Source organism: Vespula vulgaris, chromosome 5, assembly GCF_905475345.1.
Source record: "Vespula vulgaris chromosome 5, iyVesVulg1.1, whole genome shotgun sequence".
Taxonomy (NCBI): Eukaryota; Metazoa; Arthropoda; class Insecta; order Hymenoptera; family Vespidae; genus Vespula; species Vespula vulgaris.
In genome coordinates, this window is record NC_066590.1 from 3436690 (window position 1) to 3455000 (window position 18311).

The 18311-nt window shown below is 37.5% G+C and overlaps 2 protein-coding genes across 5 annotated transcripts; one reads left to right on the forward strand and one right to left on the reverse strand.

The window, feature by feature from the left end:
• Window positions 1–206: 206 nt before the first annotated feature.
• Window positions 207–3092, reverse strand: LOC127063869 (protein I'm not dead yet-like). Its single transcript, XM_050994136.1, has 8 exons — window positions 2979–3092; window positions 2419–2847; window positions 2188–2246; window positions 1753–2065; window positions 1422–1564; window positions 1267–1361; window positions 908–1191; window positions 207–806 (listed from the first exon to the last, which is right to left on the reverse strand). Exons 1-8 carry the CDS (start codon window positions 3090–3092, stop codon window positions 519–521), a joined length of 1725 nt encoding a protein of 574 aa, XP_050850093.1. The 3' UTR covers window positions 207–518.
• A 2065-nt stretch (window positions 3093–5157) lies between these two features.
• On the forward strand, window positions 5158–11329 carry LOC127063905 (uncharacterized protein CG3556). Of its 4 annotated transcripts, none has more exons than XM_050994209.1 (7): window positions 5158–5454; window positions 8289–8401; window positions 8466–8727; window positions 8828–9075; window positions 9161–9547; window positions 9698–10096; window positions 10229–11329. In XM_050994209.1, exons 2-7 carry the CDS (start codon window positions 8329–8331, stop codon window positions 10288–10290), a joined length of 1431 nt encoding a protein of 476 aa, XP_050850166.1. In that variant the 5' UTR covers window positions 5158–5454; window positions 8289–8328; the 3' UTR covers window positions 10291–11329. The 4 variants fall into 4 exon arrangements, with proteins under 4 accessions (XP_050850166.1, XP_050850169.1, XP_050850168.1 ...); XM_050994212.1 differs by having other exon boundaries at window positions 9704–10096; XM_050994211.1 differs by lacking the exon at window positions 5158–5454 and adding an exon at window positions 7274–7883.
• The last annotated feature ends 6982 nt before the right edge of the window (window positions 11330–18311 follow it).

The window sequence follows — 18311 nt, forward strand, 5'->3', positions numbered from 1 at the left end:
TGAACAGCCTTAATGAATTTATTCGAAGGAATTTTCATTAGTCAGTACGTGCTATGCATTCTAAGTTCAAATATCTAAATATAGTCGGCCTAGAATCTTGAAAAGGGCTCAGATAAGGTCGCGTTTCTTTCTATTCGACGGGAGAAGACGACGATGGAAGAATTCGGTTCGACCTTAATGACGTCTCTTCAAGCAAGACAGGGAGCAGTGCCTGCGGCATTACTGATTACGCTCTTTTCATTGTCCGAAATACCTCTAGTACTTCAGTCAACTTATATCTACCATCTTTGCCGTTTCGAAGTTTGACTTTCATCCTTCAGTCAAATAAGAAGAAGAAGAAAAAGAAAAGGAAAGAAAGAACAAAAAGAAATCTTTTTGAAATCTAATTGACACACACACACACACACACGATCTTCAACGATACAAATTTTAAGAAAAATTGTATTATATTCAATTTTATATTAAAATTTTTGATATATCAATACTGTCTATGGATTACGAATGCAAGATGAATGAAATTAATTGCAATGTTCGTCGGAAGATAACGCTACTTTTTTTTCTGCCCATTCTGGGAATTTGTCGGTACCGAAAACCAAGGTTCCCAAAAGTGGAAAGGTGACTATTTGTATGAGTAAGGTATATATTGCAGGAAGAAAGCCACCGACGATTAACATTGGCGTTCGTATGTGAGCCGCGATCGATACAATTGCGTTTGGTGGAGTGCTGACTGGTAATCGAAATCCATAGGAGCACATTATTGTCGATGGCACCATCAGATAAAGAGGATGTACCTTCATCGCAGTAGACTGCAACAATAACATGTATTATCGGTTCGGTATTGTTTCGTTAACGTTATAATTGATTTTTCCAAGTATTATCTTATAGTTAAAAGTCTAATGAAATTCACCATGTGTGCTACTATTGGTATAACGATATTTGCAGTGCCTACGTTCGACGTTATTTCCGTTAGAGTACCAATGAATAACAAAACGATACATAATAGCGATATAGGATGTAAATGTTTTAACGGTAACAACAAATGACCTATTTTCATCGCCAGACAAGATTTATTGCTGCCCTTGGAGATAGCAAATCCACCACCGAGTAGAAAAATCAATCTCCACGGCATCTTTCGTTGAATCATGTTCCAAGTTATTAAACCTTCGGAAGGACCCCATGGTCTCTTCTCAGCTATTTAAACAAAACTATTTCATTGCATTTTAATACATGGTATGTGTAATTAGTATGATATATGTATTAGCTTACGATCTCGACTCCAAGAGTATATAAAATCGGGATCCCTAGGGATGTAAAGCATCAGCAAGCAAATGAGCATAACAGGTGTTGAATCCTTAATCTCCCTATTAGATCAAATCAATTTTAGAAGAAATTTTATGATCTATTAAAAACAAATTTCTTACACGTCCGTGATAAGTTCTGCCCAGCCTATGATAAATCCGGGAGCTCTGAATATCCAGAGAAATATACATGTTAAAAAGAGTATCGATACAATGGTCTCGTGGAACGACATAGGACCTATTTCTTTCAGCTTCTCTATTATCACCTAAGAATACCACATTATTTATTATCTTATGCCTGAATATTGCATTGTTCATATTCCATGAAACAATCATGAAGATTATAAAAAAATGTGATTCGGAAATGATCTCTCTCTCTCTCTCTCTCTCTTTCTTTCTTTCTTTCTCTCGATGAGGAACGATTCGATTTTATTTGAATTTAAGAAAAGTTCACTTGATTAGCTATTTTCTCTCCTTCTGGACCGATCTTTGCAGCTTCGGCATCTTTGCTCTTTGGTCTTAAGAAACCGAGATAAGCTATTCGAAGATGGATCCACAAAATGAAGGTGTTAATGGCCATTTGAGGAAAGCAAGCTGCGATCCAATTCCCGAAAGTGATTGGATCTGCTTCGGGAAAGGTGTATTCATAGATGCCTTTGAAGACGAGATTCGTTGGTGTACCGACTAAAGTTCCAGTGCCCCCGAACGTCGACGCGTATGCTGCCGCCAAGAAATAAGCTTTCGTCACGTTCGTTGGCTTCAATTCTCTGAAAAAGAATTTCATTTAGTCGAGTACTCAAAGCAACCGTTCGTTTTTAAGATTCTACAAGAGAGAGGGAGAGGGTGGGAGAGAAAGAACGAATAGAAATTCATTTTGGTTTTTACGTACGGATCAGCATCGGGTTCATTTGGATCTATGATAACATGAAATACTTTTCCTAGTCCTTGCTGTGACAAGAGTAAAAACAGAGAATAATAATTATAAAAAAATATGTTCACAAGAAATATAAAAATATTTTGATTTGCGGAACCGTCGAAAAACTTCGTTAATTCGTAATAATAATAATAATAATAATAATAATAATAATAATAATAATAATAATAATAATAATTTCGAGTTATTTCGATGATACCACATCGAGGAGAATAATATAATTATAAAAAGAACCCTTTCCAATTCGTAGAGAACGGCAAAGACAATGGGCACCATCATTGCTGTGGCTGCAGCATTTGCGATCCACATAGATATAAAAGTGGTTACGGTACAGAGACCTCCTAGAAGCTTCGAGTGGCTACAACCAACTATTTTCATGACTATAAGAGCGATTCTCATATGCAGGTTGCAATGTTCCGTTGCGAAAGCAAGGATCAAGCCACCCATGAAAACTATTATGGGATCATTCATGTAGCAATTCACAGTCTCGGTTGTGTTCATTATTCCAAAGATTGGAAAGAGAACGACCGGTATCATAGAAGTAATGGGTACCGGAATAGCCTCGGTCACCCAATATCCTGCCATTAATAGTATCACGAATAAACATCTGATCTCCTGAAAAAGGATGACACAATAAATTTAAAGAAATATTTATAGTGTCACCCAATAAAATAAACAATGTTTTCTCTCTTTATTTACATAGATGAACTATATAAGATTTTCGATGGGTTAAAAATCAAACGTACTGAGGAATTGTACATGATTAGAATAATTGTAAGAAGTATGAACCAACTTATAGCGAAGATCATGCGCCAATAGAAGCGAAAGAAGTTACCGGTGTTTATCCAGAATTGTTTCATATTACTAAGAAGAACGATTATGTTGCAACATATTAAATCTAATATGACTTTATAGGGTTATATGTCAGAGAAAAAGAGAAATAATAACTTTTATTCCTCAATGCGTTTTTCTTCCACTTCAAAATTCTTTTTTCTAAAATTTGTCGTAACCATTAATTATAATTTCAACGAATTAGTCCGTTCTTTTTTTCTTTCTTTCATATAAAAACCATATTTTTCGTCATAACTTGTTCATATAAATGATGCGATATATCGATTTGATACATATATCCTTCTGATGTTAAGTTTTATTCTAAAAGAAATATACATGGCGTACAATAATATTTAGATTTAACTTCCCACTTTTAATCGTTGATAATACATTAGAATTATTATACATAGTTACAAATATTACCAATAGTAGAATATATTAATGTAGAGTATACAACTTTATTGATAAAGATTTTATGAAAAAAAATTCGTTATTATCAATATGTGAGTTTAACTTTGATAATCATTCATGTATTTTTATTAATCTATCGAAGGAAATTATCTAACATTTTTATGACGACGTTACTCTGTATATATAAAGCGATTAGAGCTGATAAAGTTTCTAAATTTTGTATCGGTATTAATTCGTCAAATAATGAATATTTTTTCTTTAAAAGTACGGTCGCCATGAAGTTTTAGAACGAGTCGTTGGCAAAACGTGGCTTGTCGTCGATTCGAGAGATACTAGCTAGGAAACAAGAGGTAAAGAAAGGGAAGGAAGGAAGGAAGGAAGGAAGAGTGCAGAGAGGTGAAGGGAACTTTAGTCTCACGCTGATTCACTGGGAGATTCTAAGCTGGCTGATTCAGAAAGAGAGACGAAGGAGGGTGGCTGGTGAGGTGGCGTGTTGGTAGACAGAGAGGGTGGGTGAAAGTCGGGAAAACAAAAAAAAAGAAGCGACGCTCCCTCGGTAGACTCGGTGGCAGGGAAAATCCGTGGAGTAAAATAAAAAAAAAGAAAAAGGAAAAAAGAAAAAAGAAAATCGAAAAGAGAAAGAGAGAGACAGAAAAAAGAGAAAGCTCGTCGAGGGAGGATAGGTCGGTTGAGTAGAGGCCTGAGTTTCGAGGACTGAAGGGGGTGAAGTAGGAAGGGATAGTCAACAGAAAGAGAAAAAGAGAACGAGCGTGACGAAGATGGCTGGAAAAATAGATAGAAATGGATATGTATATACAGGGTGAACTGTACAATATTACTAACTTTAGTTCTTCAAATATATGTAAAATTTTTTGTTCGTGAAAATCGATTACGTTAACTTTCTATATTTTATCTTAAAAAATCAAAACAAAAACACATACTAAAGTCCAATCAAAAAATCCAATTAACAAAATAATGGATATTTTAAAATAAGATATTTTCAATTAGTGGATGTTCCACCCTGTATATATATACACATACATATGTGTGTGTGTATATATATATATATATATATATATATATATATATATATATATGCATGTATATGTTATATACGAGCTGAAGAAAGAAACTTCCAAAGTCTACCAATACCGTAAATTTTCAATGCAAAGAAACTTTCAATTGTTCACGTTACATGGCTCTCACCCTATATATAGGTACTAGATATACATATTACATATATATATATATATACATAGACACGATAGTCCGGCTGTAGAGGATTGACTGCTCTCTCTCTCTCCTCTCTCTCTCTCTCTCATTCTCTCATCGGGGGGTGTCGCTGCGCGAAAGAGAGTGTTGCCGAAAGGAGGATAAAGGGGTAGGAGTGAAGGAGAGAGGTAGGAGTATTGCGTTCGCACGTGCGAATGTATAATTCTGTACACGTATATGTATATATATGTCTATATGTATAAATGTAAGTGTATGTATGCCTCGAGAGTCGAAGTAGCGAAAGAGAGAGGAAGGGTAAGAGGTAGGGAAAGGGCGAGGAAATATGATGGTAGTAGTGGTGATGCTGATAGTGGTAGTGGTGGTAGTGGGTGGTAGTGGTGGTGGTGGTGGTGGTGGCACTAGTGGTGGTGGTGGTAGTTAAAGAGCCGTTCTTCGAGGCCCCTCACGGCGCGCAGCTCTTCGTTCCTGGCTTTGCTCTGCATTGCGCATTCACGAGACAGGCGCATCGTGCTAGTGGTAGCCGTAGTCGTCGCGTTCTCCTCGTCGTCGTCCTCGTCGATATTACCGTTGGAACGATTCGGTTGATTTTTACAAAGCCGCCATACCGATCAAACGATTAATTTTCTATCCTTTTTTTTCTCTTTCTCCCTCTTTCTCTCTCTCTCCCTTCATACGATCGAGAGAAGAGATCATATTACATCGTGCAAAAGAAGTTGAGGGGTCATCAGCTACGGTATTTCTCGAACGGTAAGCAAAGAATATATACGATTATGAACGAACGGGTGTAGAAACGATGAAATGGTTTAGTTTGATTAATCAGCAATTTTTTCTTCTTTCCTTTGTTTTTTTTTTTTTAATTTATTTATTTACTTACTTATTTATTTATTTATTTCGATCGAAATAATGCAACATTTTGATAAATCGAACGTTAAAAATTGATTTGGACTTTGTATAATTGATTCATCTTTATTTCTCCTTTCTGTTTTCTTTCTTCGCCTTTTTTAATCGTTCCGTTCGATTTTCTCATTTCGTCATTACCTATGAGAAATCAATCGGTTCTTCCTTCTATCGATTAAACTTGACCGTACTGCATAAGCTTTACATTTCTCAGCGAGATATGTATAGATGTATTATATCGATGAAATCTCGATGCGAGAGTAAAAGTCAGGAGATTTATTTATAAATGTCCAAGACGAATATCTTTTGGAGAATCTTCTCAGAGTTTCAATCAACGAAAGAATCTATTATGGAAGTTCAAGGTAACGCGAATATCGATTCATTTTGAATCACGCGCTGTTTGTTAAAATTCGATCAATTTTTTCGAACACAATTGCTAAAACGAGAGCGGTTGTAAAGTTTGATTAGGATGACGTGAAAATTCGTTTATATTTATATTATTCTTATTATAGCTACTTTCTTTGATTATCCTTTATTATACTTTCAAAAGAATTTATATTAAGGAAACGCAAAGTATAAAAGAGAGAATATAATAAATCATTCTTCGAGTATCGCACGTGGTAACGTATTAATAAAATAATATACAATTTAAAAAGAGAAAATACAATATCAAATTAATACAAGGAATCTTTCTGAAAAAAGAAAAAATTGATCGTTTATTTCGATCGATGACGTCTACTGAAATAATTATAGAAGAGTAGAGTGACTGTAGATTAATTTCGTTAGAGAAATTTCTCTCCCGTTATCTTTTACGAAGGGTCGTACTCGTCTCAAACTTGACTACTTAACACTTGTGAGTGCTCCAAGGGTCTGACAAAATTCGATCGTTACTACTAGCGGACACCGCGCTTGTTATCTCGATGGTCTTCGTCTCTTTACGACTTTAATGATATAAAATCATGTCATAGAATTTATTTTATTTCAAATTGAACAATATATAATGTATCTCGTAATATATTCTACGATTGATTATGGAAAAAATAGAATATCTTTATTCGGATTTATAGTACAAGGTAAAATATAACAAAAAGGGAAATAAGAACAATTAATTATTCTTTGAAATTCTTATCGTTCGAACGATTATAGGGAGAATACCAGTATATTTCCGTATATAAGTTTTAAAAAAACTTTCTACAAGGTACATAGAAAACGTAGGAAACTTTGTATTATCGAACGATCTAACTATTGCTATTCCACTTTTTCTATGTCTTCCTACTTTATTATGTACAAAGGGGCAAGAAGCACGTTGTCGGATTAAAAATTCACGAGATGGAATTCTTCGAATTTTAATAATATCTACACAGTTAAAGAGATAGATACATATGTATATATAGATATACACAGATATATATGTATACTATATAATAGAAGAGTGAACGACCGAAAAAAAAGGACTTTCTCCGGTCTGTGAGTTAAGGGTAAAGCGAGAGCTATTGAAAGTCCCTTAAAGAGTTCACGGTTAGTAGCACCGATCATTAACTTATCGCGGGTAGCTGCGAAAAGTCACTCGTGCGTTTGCCTTCCCCTTTTTTTTTCTTTTTTTTTTCACCGCTGTATTCATTGAAGCAGCCTGGGGTAGTAGACGTAGGAAAAAAAAGAAAAAAAAAATAAAGCGAAGGAAAAAAAATGAAAGGAAAAAAGAAGCAAAAGAAGAAGCGCTTGGAATCATCCTATATTCTACCGTGTAGAGTTATAAGCACGGGGAAAAGACATATTCGGTTAATACCCTGACTAACACCGATGCAACATAGCTAACTGTGAAGTTCGATAGCGCAGAATGGTAGCGCGCGATCTCGTGAGCACAATGGAGGATGCAAGGTATGCTAGGTACAGACAATAAAGCGTAGCAAAAGAGAATGAGAGAGAGAGAGAGAGAGAGAGATAAGGGTAGATAGGGTAGATAGAGTAGACAAGAGAAAAGAGAGAGAGAGAGAGAGAGAGGAAAAGCATATATACCTGGCTACGGTTACCAAGCTGTGTGTTTCTGAGCGCGCATTGCTGTGTGCATCGTTGCTGTGTGCGACCGAGTAGATATATATATGTGTGTATGTGTGCATGTAAGTGTGTGTGCACGTTGACTCGGAGGGCGACAGGCGCCATGATATCGATCCTACGCAATATCGTGCTCGGTCCCATGTTCCATGGACGAACCGACGCTCGACGTGTCTCGTGTTCCACTTGCTGTGCTATCCGGCAGACGCGATTTATCGTTGTTACGTGTATGTGTACGAAGTTTATGTACCAAAGCTCAAACATCGTTTAGAGTAGGCTTAAGCGAACGAACCTTGGAACAATCGTGCTCTCGATTGTGGACGCGTGTCCTCTCTCTATCTCTTTCTGTCTCTCCTACACGTGTATATCTATGATACGGTTTTATTAAAATGTTTCCTGGAAGAACGATGTGTTGTTTTCGATCATCCGATCCGATTAGATTAGATTAGATTAGATCTACTGGACCGATCGTTCGATTACTTAGATAATACGTTTACCTTTGAACCATTTGGTAAATCTAAAAAATTAAATTAAAATTTAATAAATATGATTTAATATTTGAATTATTATTATTATTATTATTATTATTTTTATTTTGCAAACTAATATCATGTTTGTTCGTTCTTACACAGGCGATATCGATAAACTTGTAATAACCATCGTTAAAGGATAATGTGGGGTAGAGCTAGCATGGCAGCTGTGATTCTTTTCCTCGCCTTCTTGTGCATCTTCGTTCCTTGTCACGGTAAACCTCATAAAGATATCTTTATGATTTATCGTCGTTACAAAGATCATTCTTTCATATTTAGGAAGTAATACGGAACTTACTCCATCGGATACGGAAACACCTTCTACGGATGCAGAAGCAGAGATAATCTTGGAACGCGCTACTTCTTGGCTATGGAGTCAGCGAGACAAAGATGCTGGATGGGGTAACGATACTCACAGGGTGATTTTGGTCCTTCGTTTGGGTAATCTATCGCGTAACGATAACGTGGCACCACCTGCCCCATTAGAATTGCAACTTAGTTCAAAGGAAATGGAATTGGAGATAGTTCTCTTGCTTTGGAGGTACATCGTAAAAGAGTTAACATGATTTCTTTTTTGTTATGTTAGAAATATTCGATACACCGTTCTGATATCCTTTCTATTACGCTTCGATCTTCTTCAGACATAGGGAAGTTGGATTTTCTCCGGTTCGTCTGGCTCGTTATACTTTGGCCTTGAATGCTATGTGCATGGATCCAAGACAATTCCATGGACACGATTTGATCGGAACTTTGCAACATCACGAGCCTCCGACCGATTACGAATTCGCACTTACAACTTTAGCTGCGTGTAGTGCTCAAGCTCACGTACGTAAACGACAAATACGTCGTTTGTTGGACATTGCCAATGCTGCACAGGATCATAACGTTGGTTAGTTAACAAACATTGAACTTATGATTTCTAATGGGACATAAAATGAATATTTATAAAATGACGATGATATACTTGCTTTTAGATACCGTGGCAATGGTGATATTAGCACTGAGGTGTATCGTTCAAGATCATAGACATAGAAATTTGCATCACTTCGTTCGAAAACCTTCGATCGGTTTGGCTCAACAGCAAAGATTAGACGGTAGCTTCGGTGACCTTCACACGACAGCATTGGTTATGCAAGCTTTAGAAGAAGTCGAGAACGAACCTGGGGACAATTGGAACAGATCAGCGGCCTTAACATGGTTGATGAGTCAACAACGTCCGGATGGTTCATTCGGTGGAGACATTCGTGCTACAGCCGAGGCTCTTCTTGGCGTTTCACCACGTGGTCTTGCTAGTATTCGTGCTCTCGATTGTGGACAGGGTCTGACGGATAGTTCACCACCTAGACTTACCACGAGCAACAGTAAATCTTTCCTTTGCTATTCATCGTGTCACTGACTTAATCTTGAAATTAGCAAATGTCTTAATTATTATTAAAATATAATTTGAAAATCTTGAAACATAAACATCATCTTTGACGAGCAATTAAGATATGTCCCGTTAAAACTATGAGTTGCAGATGTGGCGACCTTGGAGAATCACAGTGAGACGTTAGCAGCAACGACAACCGGAAGTAACACCAGTAATACGGATACTATTATAACTGGTACTTCGATACCAATCATGGTGAACGTTTCATATACACTTTGGGTCGGAAGTAACGTCAACGAAACGTACAATCTAACGGTATCCGCACCGAAAAACGAAACCTTCTATGGCGTGATGCTTTTAGCCGCTGAGATGTCACCACATTTTCAATTTGCTGCATCGGAATGGCCAAATGGACACTATGTTCATACGTTGGCTGGTTATAAAGAAGAACCTATGTCTTATCATTATTGGTTGCTCTATCGACTGCCAACACCACCGGATCCTTCCTCGCCACCTGGAAATCAATTGGTTGCACCTGGAGGTGATACTTGATCGATGTTATAATTGGATCATTATTATGTTATGGATATCGACAAATTGAAGCTACCCTTGTTTACTATTTTTTATACATTTCCCAGAGAACTGGTACTGATCAATCATTTCTCTTTTTCAGGTGTCGATGATCTACAAGTCAGCGAGGGAGAACATTATCTCTTTTGGTACAAGAAGCTATGAACTGTGCGCGAGAGACTGAGAATCGAGTAAGAAGAAAGAGAGGAGATCAGAGGGGAAATCAAGAGAAATAGAGAATGTATGAGTGTGGAAAATATATAGTATGAATGTGTTCATGTATCTGTTTGTGTGTATGTATGTATCTGAGAGAGAAAGAGAGAGAGAGAAAGAGAGAGAGAAAGAGAGAGAGAGAGAGAGAAACTGATATTTCAAATTACTAGAGCGAGAGCCGATAGTATTCACTGCCATTGCTAAACCGTAAAGCGTATTCACCCTAAGCACGTATTCGTGCGCAGCCGCTCGTAGTTTCAAGGACAACCCGAAGAAGACGGTAAGAAAGGATTGGCAGTGATTTCTGAAACTCCGTTCTAGTGACTGGATGATCGGGTCTGGTAGAATCCAATGATTAAACGTTCCAGCATCACATCGGATCGTATACATATATCAAGGAGAAACTACGCGACTCGTTATTTAAGCTACGAAGAATACCGTTTTCTATGAAACTGCAATGCACAACCATATTGTATTATGATATATCGTATTAATTAATATTTAATAAATCCGATACCCATATGTGTAAAAAAAAAGAATCAAATTATATATATATATACACATATAAATGTATATGTATATATATATATAAATATATATATATATATATATTCATTAGCAAAGAAAAAAAAGATGGCCTGTTTCCTGTTCTCGCAAAAGTATCATTAATTTAGTAACACTCGTATTACGAAGAGGAAATAATAAAAATACATAAATAAACTCTTCGATTGCTTATTGCTGATATGGGTTATTAAATTAATGAAAAGCAAAGTTAATCGTTTCATTCGCATACGCTGTACCATTTGATTTGTTGTTTGAAATCAATAAAGAATAGATTCACATACGAGAGAGAGAAAGACAGAGAGAGAGAGAGAGAGAGAGAGAGAGAGAGAGAGAGAGAGAGAGAGAGAGAGAGAGAGAGAGAGAGAGAGAGAGAGAGAGAGAGAGAGAGAGAGAGAGAGAGAGAGAGAGAGAGAGAGAGAGAGAGAGAGTACAAGGAAATGGCGTTTTTCTAGCATAGGTGTCTACGTAATCAGAGGTACGTTCCTACTGATAACAGAATAACATATTTTTATCATAAATTAATATAATATTATATTCTAGATTAATGCATGCACATATTAGGTTGAGTATTATAATAAAATGGAGATTCTGTGAAATATCGTTATCCGTTGTGGTTACATCGCCAAGTAGTTTTCATTCGATCCTCCAGATAGCAGCATTGTGCTGTTTATCAAGTTACGTGCAGATTTTTATATAATATATTTATTATATTATATACATATGTGTAAGTATACGTATGTATGGGGGAGAGGTGGGGCGTGCGTGTATATATATGTATGTATATATACATATACAAATTTTTCTTTTAAACTATATAGGTTAAACGAATAGTATAATATAAGTTGCAATTGATTTCTCACGATTCAGTTTGAATCTCTCATTAGAAACTCGACTTGATCATCCATGTTTTTTTCGTTTTCATGAAAACTCGTTAATAATTCATACGAAGGACAGTAAAATATCAAAGTAGGATCCTCGTGATCGACTTGCATGTTTATTATTTGGACGAAACGACGATCCGACAATTTCGTCATTGCTTTGAAGAAAGTCTGAGTGAATTTGTCTCGATATTCTATGATTATCTCTTCCGTCAATAATCGAGGTAAGTAGAGGATAAAACTTGCGTTAAAGTATTCTTCGAGTAGTATGGATATGATGGATATTGATTCTCATGAAAAATTATTTTTATATTCGTGTAATATAATATCGAGTTAAATGTAGATTTATGATATCGTAATCTATAAAATATCGTTATCAAAACGTATCGATATACTATATACCTTCTTCTGCTTCATAAGTGATACTCGTGTGTTCTACTGCAAAATGTACTTCGTGTTTTTCTTCTTCCTCTTGCGTCAGGGAGACCGTGTTTTCCGTTTCTTCCGTGGTCGGTTCATCCTCTGAAAAAATGTATACTTAGATACCATACGTTATTTATTTCGTCTAGCCTTTCTCGTCTGGCAAAAGTTACGCAAAAGGTGATTACATCTACGAAGGTACGAACGAAAGAAACACGAAGCCAACGTGTTCGTAGTAATACGATAATGTCACTCGTTATTTGTTTATTTTAGCGCTTTGTATGTACATATACATATAATCGAGAGAGACAATATTTTCGTCGTCCTCGTTTATCGTTCTTGCCTTTAATATTACATCACTGTAGCTGATAGAACCTTCAGATGATTTCAATGTGGAGTCTGCGACAATTTCCGGACTCTCTGGCAGTCCACCTTCAGCGACAGTCAAAACGTCCGTTTTCGGTTCCGCAGGATTTTCATTCGTCGAATCGTTCGTATTCGTAATGTCCATGATATTATCGAAATATTATCAGGAAGGTTAAGTTAGATTTATTTTTTCATTTCACTTAGCTACGATCCTACGATAATTTTCACAATCTTCGATAAGTAGCGTTAGAAGAAGATACATCAAAATGGTGACATATTTATATATATAATATATATATATGTACGTACATACGCGCGTATGTGTGCGTATACAACGAACCCATAATTTTTATATAAGAAATTACAATTTTCGAGTATACAAAACAACGTGAAATTAACGCTTACGATCGAACGATGATAATCGAACGACGACACAAATTCTTTTTTTATTACCATTATAATAAGAAACGAATTAGAAAAAGAAAAGTTGACCGTCTAACTCGCACGATTTTACTCTTGTCCAGTTAAGCGAAGGAAGAGAAAAAAAAAGGAGGCTCGAGGTGTGAGAAAAAATTTCAGAGAAAAAGAGAGAGAGAAAGAAAGAGAAAGAGAAAGACTAGAGACGTACGGGGTCGCGAAATGAAGGAGTAAGAGAGAGAGAGAGAGAGAGAGAGAGAGAGAGAAAGATAGAGAGAGAGAGAGAGGTGGCAGACCGCATCGAGGGTGGCAGAAACTCGCGTGTTTCGCGAAAAAGAAAAGCGCGGAAGTTCGGCGCGTGTCTCGGCGTAACAGGTGGTTAAACTGCTGTAAAGCAGTAGGAGAGAGAAAGAGAGAGAGAGAAAGAGAGAGAGAGAGAGAGAGATCGAGGGGTGTAGTAGGGTAGGAACGAGAGAGGGAGGCTGGCTTAGAGAGAAGAGGAGGAGGGTTGAAAAGGGTCGGACTTCGCGAGTGAGTGAGACCTCGAAACGCGACTCCACATCTCTACATCTCCTTCTTTCTCTCTCTTTCTGTTTCTCTCTATCGCAACTTTCTTTCTTTACATCATATATATGCGTGTGCCCGTATGTATGTATGTATGTATGGACGATGTATATGTATGTATCGTGCACGCTCGAATAAATTACTCGAATCGTGCCTGCAAAGATACACGCTTAATTAATTGCCATAGTACAAACGTCTGACGCTCGGAGTCTTCGTTGAAAGCCAGATGCGCGCGAGAGCACACACACACACACACACACACCCTCTCAAAGTTAACCCTACGTTTAATACGAACGGTAAATTCGACGTAGCAAATAGAGACTCTCAACGACACGCTTTTAATACCATTGGCTTGTTTAATCATTAAGAACATTTATTTTCTTTTTTGGATGAGAGAATTCGTTTGAAGTCACATGACTCTTTTTCTTTCTTTCTCTCTCTCTCTCTCTCTTTTCTTTTATTTTTCTTTCTCTCTCGATAGTCATCGATCACTGAATTTCTACTTTGTTACCGTTTTTAATATCATTCTTTTTCTTTCTTTTCGAGTATTCGACAACATAAGCTTTTTATGAATGAAAGCATGTATGAGAAATGAAAAATAAATAAGATCTTTGAAAAAAACGTAAATTTTAATGTTGCAAGAAGTTTATCGTGTTAAACGCACCATTTCTTTCTCTCTCTCTCTCTCTCTCTTTCTTTTTCTTTCACGAACTAACTTAAATCAGCTCAATTAAACGACGAGTTAGTTATCTCGTTTCTTATCTCTAGCTCCTCCTTCTACTCGTTCTCCAACCTCTGAAAAGTTTCATCGAAGGTCTACCTGCCAGGCGATCACGTTTTCACGATGTTATCCTTATAACGACGTCAAGAGGCGAGACAAATTCGCGATTAGTCCGTGATTAATTTCTTTCCTTCGAAATTCCATTGGAATTTTTAAGTATGTAATAAAAATCAATGGCAATGGGCATCTTTTCTCTTTTTCTTTTTTTCCTTCTCTTTCTTTTTTCTTTTCTTTTTTTTTATACGTCATTAATATTTCAGCGGGTACATATCGATTTTTTCTGTTTTCATTATTTTTTTTCTTCGAAACGCAAACGATTGCAATGGTTAACGAGTTATCTCATGGACGAAGTAAGGAAAGAGGGGGGAAGAAAAAACGTAAGTTACGTATCTTGCAAAGTTAAAAGAATCGTACGGTCAGAACAAGGAACGTTGGTCCTTTTTCGAAAGAGCTGAAGCGAGTCTAGAGCGAGATGGAATCGAACGAGATGGTGCGATTGTGTATATGTCTGTGAGAAAGAGCGAGAGAGCGCGAGAAAAAGAAGGAGAGAGAGAGAGAGAGAGAGAGAGAGAGAGAGAGAGAGAAAGAGAGAGAATGAAATGGTAGGAGCTTGAGAAGGAAGAAAAGACGAAGGAGAGATGGTGGAAACGCGGCGCCAGAGGCGACTGACGCGTCTGATGAGACCTTCCCTCTTGCTTCTCGAACCCTCAGTCCTCTCTTTTCCTCTCTTGCCAACCACCCTTCTCTTTTTCCACCCTCTTCACCATGACGCGTTCACCATCTCCCTCCCTCTATTTTCTTTCCTACTCCACTCTGACGCTTCTCTCGTTTCTCTGCTTCCCTTCGTACTCTCCTCCTTCGGATCAGCCTTCAGCTTTCCTCCAGCTACAGTGATTACTGCTTCACGGCGCCCACGGCAGCGCCACTTTGCACCCCTCTTCTTCTTCTTCTTCTTCTTCTACTTCTTCTTCTTCTTCTTCTTCTTCTTCTTCTTCTTCTTCTTCTTCTTCTTCTTCTTCTTCTTCTTCTTCTTCCAATACTACTACTACCAGTTTTACTACTACCACTACTAGCACTTTCGACTACTACTACTACTACTGCTACTACCACCAGTATTGCTGTTACTACATTGAAAGCACCTTTTCGCTTCCATCTCGTCCTCCTTTGACCTCTCCGTACCTATTCCCCTTTTCCATCTAACTTTGCTATATCTCTGCGAATCAATCTTTGGTCTCGCTACTTTAACATCGGTACGTTCTTAACCTTACGGAAAAAAATATTTTATTTCATTTTTACTTGATTTTAATTGTCAAAGATTACAATTGTTCGGAGGAAGAGATCTTCGGGAAATATCGGTGGAGAAATTTTCTTTTTTTTCTATTTTACTTTTTTTTTCCTTTTTCTTTCTTTTTTATTTATTTATTTATTTCTTTTTTTTTTTTTTACAGAAAGAGAGACACGATGGTGTTATGGACGTTAGATCATTCGGGCTTATTATAATAAATTCTAATACGATAAGGCGAATCTATTGTAATAAAGTCTATTATAATAATCGTTATTATCGTCGAAATTCTTCTAGATTTAAGGAGAGTCCCCGTTTTAAATCACAATCCTTTTCCTTTACCTTCACCAATAGCCTCGTATATAAGACGACGGTTCGGATAGTATTGCGGTGGGATCAAAGTGCAATCTAATCGCGTAATGGCGGGGTATTAGGATACCGAAGTCCGGACTTGGAACTCGTAGACGTGGTAATTAAGGAACGCGGCGAGGCGCGATGAGGTGCACACGGTTCCCTTATTAGAAGTCGGAAGTTCGAAGGCTCAGTCTCGAAGTGTCAGTGCACAAAGTTCGTTTCTCGAGACGGCCGGCATATCCACCTGTCCCTACGATTTTCACGATCCTGTTATAACGATTCGATCACGAGCCGAGAGATAATCGAGATATATTATTCCATTTGAAAATAAAATTCCTTTCTTATTCGAAAATAAAATCCCGCCACGTTTATTAACCAACCAAGGTTGAACGTGAATCCTTTTTCTTTTTTCTTCTTCTTTGTTTTCTTTTTTTGCTTTCTCTTTTTTTCTTTTTAGTCTAGGATCTCGAGACCACCGGAAATTGGTCGTTGCGCTTGTGCTTGCTTGCCGTTGCCTCTCTCGTTTTCTCGGCTCTCGAAGGTGATTTCGAAAATTGGCTGGATAAATTGGCCGATTTACGTGTACATCGTTAGATTCCTTTAAGTCCTAGGACCAAGTCCGCAGGGCACGAGATAGGTAGCGTCAGGTAGCGTTTTGTCGTGTATTTTTAGATTCTTTTAGGTTCTTCGAGTGGTGCTTTCGAAATTCCTCTCAAAGGAAGAGGAACTCTTATGCTTGAGAGCGTGTTAAGTGAGTTAGAGTGAAGAACGAAAGAATCGATATTTAGGATGGATTTATCGAAACTCGGATAGAACCTTCATATTATCATTCTCGATAAGTGTTATGTTCTCTCTCTCTCTCTTTCTCTCTTTTTTGTTCTAATATTTAACGAAAGGTGGACACAAGTCGAAGAAAGAGAAATGTACGAGCGAGGAAAGGTACAACGGCTGGTAATAACAGCTGATATTCCACCTGCCATAATCAGAGCGAATTGGCCCTTTGCCACGAGTCCGACGGCGCACAAAATACCCTGTGATCTGTAACGTTAATCAGGAACGTCAGGACAATTATTATGGTTCTAGCGCAGGTGGTGGCTATGTTAACGGGTGAGCATAGTACACATACAAACATACACGCGCGCAAACATGCACAAGTGCGAACAGTAACTATACACCGAGGATCCTTTCTCTTTCGATTTATTTCATCGTTCGCTTCTATCCTTCGCCTTCCATCAAACGGCGGCATTTTTGATAGAAAAGGTTCCACGGTGCGGGAACTCCTGCGGGCACCTTTCCGTAAACAGATTCTCGTTATCCGCGCGAGTGTTGCTCTCTCACGTTTTACCCTCGGGCGAACGAGGCGCGAGGCAATTTTCAATTCCACGGTGTAATTAATTAAGCGAGCAAGCCGAGGGAAACCGCTCGACGGAGTCGGTTTACGCGCATTCGCTCGTTCAGGAAAGACGGTTAATTGCACGGAAAGGTGCATGTCCGAATTCCAGCTAAAGTTTCACCGTTGCGTTCCCATTTTCCGCAATATTATATCCCAACTCCCGTGAAACTATTCGCAAAACAATTTTCGTCTTTCGTTGCGTTTCGTAGTGAATTCAATGGTAACGCTTCTTCGATCTAATGACTCGTCAATTCTTCATATTTTTCGTCTTTTATTCTTCTTAAACGTTTCGAGCGAGTTTCTATTCTTTATTTTCTTTCTCTTTCTTTTTTTTTATTTTTACTTTTAACTTAACTAAAAAGGACCTTCAACTAAATACATCTTTTGTTATTACTTCGAGGTCAAAAGCTATACAGATTTATTTTCTTCTTTTGAAAAAAGGATCTTCAGAATAGAATTTAAAATCAGGCAAAGACCTTTATTAAAATTCGAGAGTCGTATCAGCCTGAGAAGAAGAATCTTTGGATTATTCTACGAAGAGAGGACTGCGCTTCTCTCCCGGTCCGGCTCTCCTTTTCATTCGCGTTTTTTTCTCTCTTTCTCTCTTTCTCTCTCTCTTTATCTATCTATCTTTCTATCTCTCTCTCTCTCTCTTTCTATCTATCTATCCTTTGGCTTCAGCACGCTCGAAGAAATCGTTATCTCGCGGTAGCTAGTGCCAACGCGATAAGCTTCTTTTCCCTTTGCTTTGCTGCTTTGCAAACGATGCTGATGGCGTTCGCATAAATTTTTTTTTTCTTTTTTTTTTTTTACAGATTAATGACTTACATCCTAATACCTGTTCTGTTTCAATTATAGATATATGTGTGTGTGCGTGCGCTCACGTGTGTGTATATGTGCGTAAGCATAGTTTAACTGAAGATGGTCACACAAGGTAAGACGCGATAATTTTCT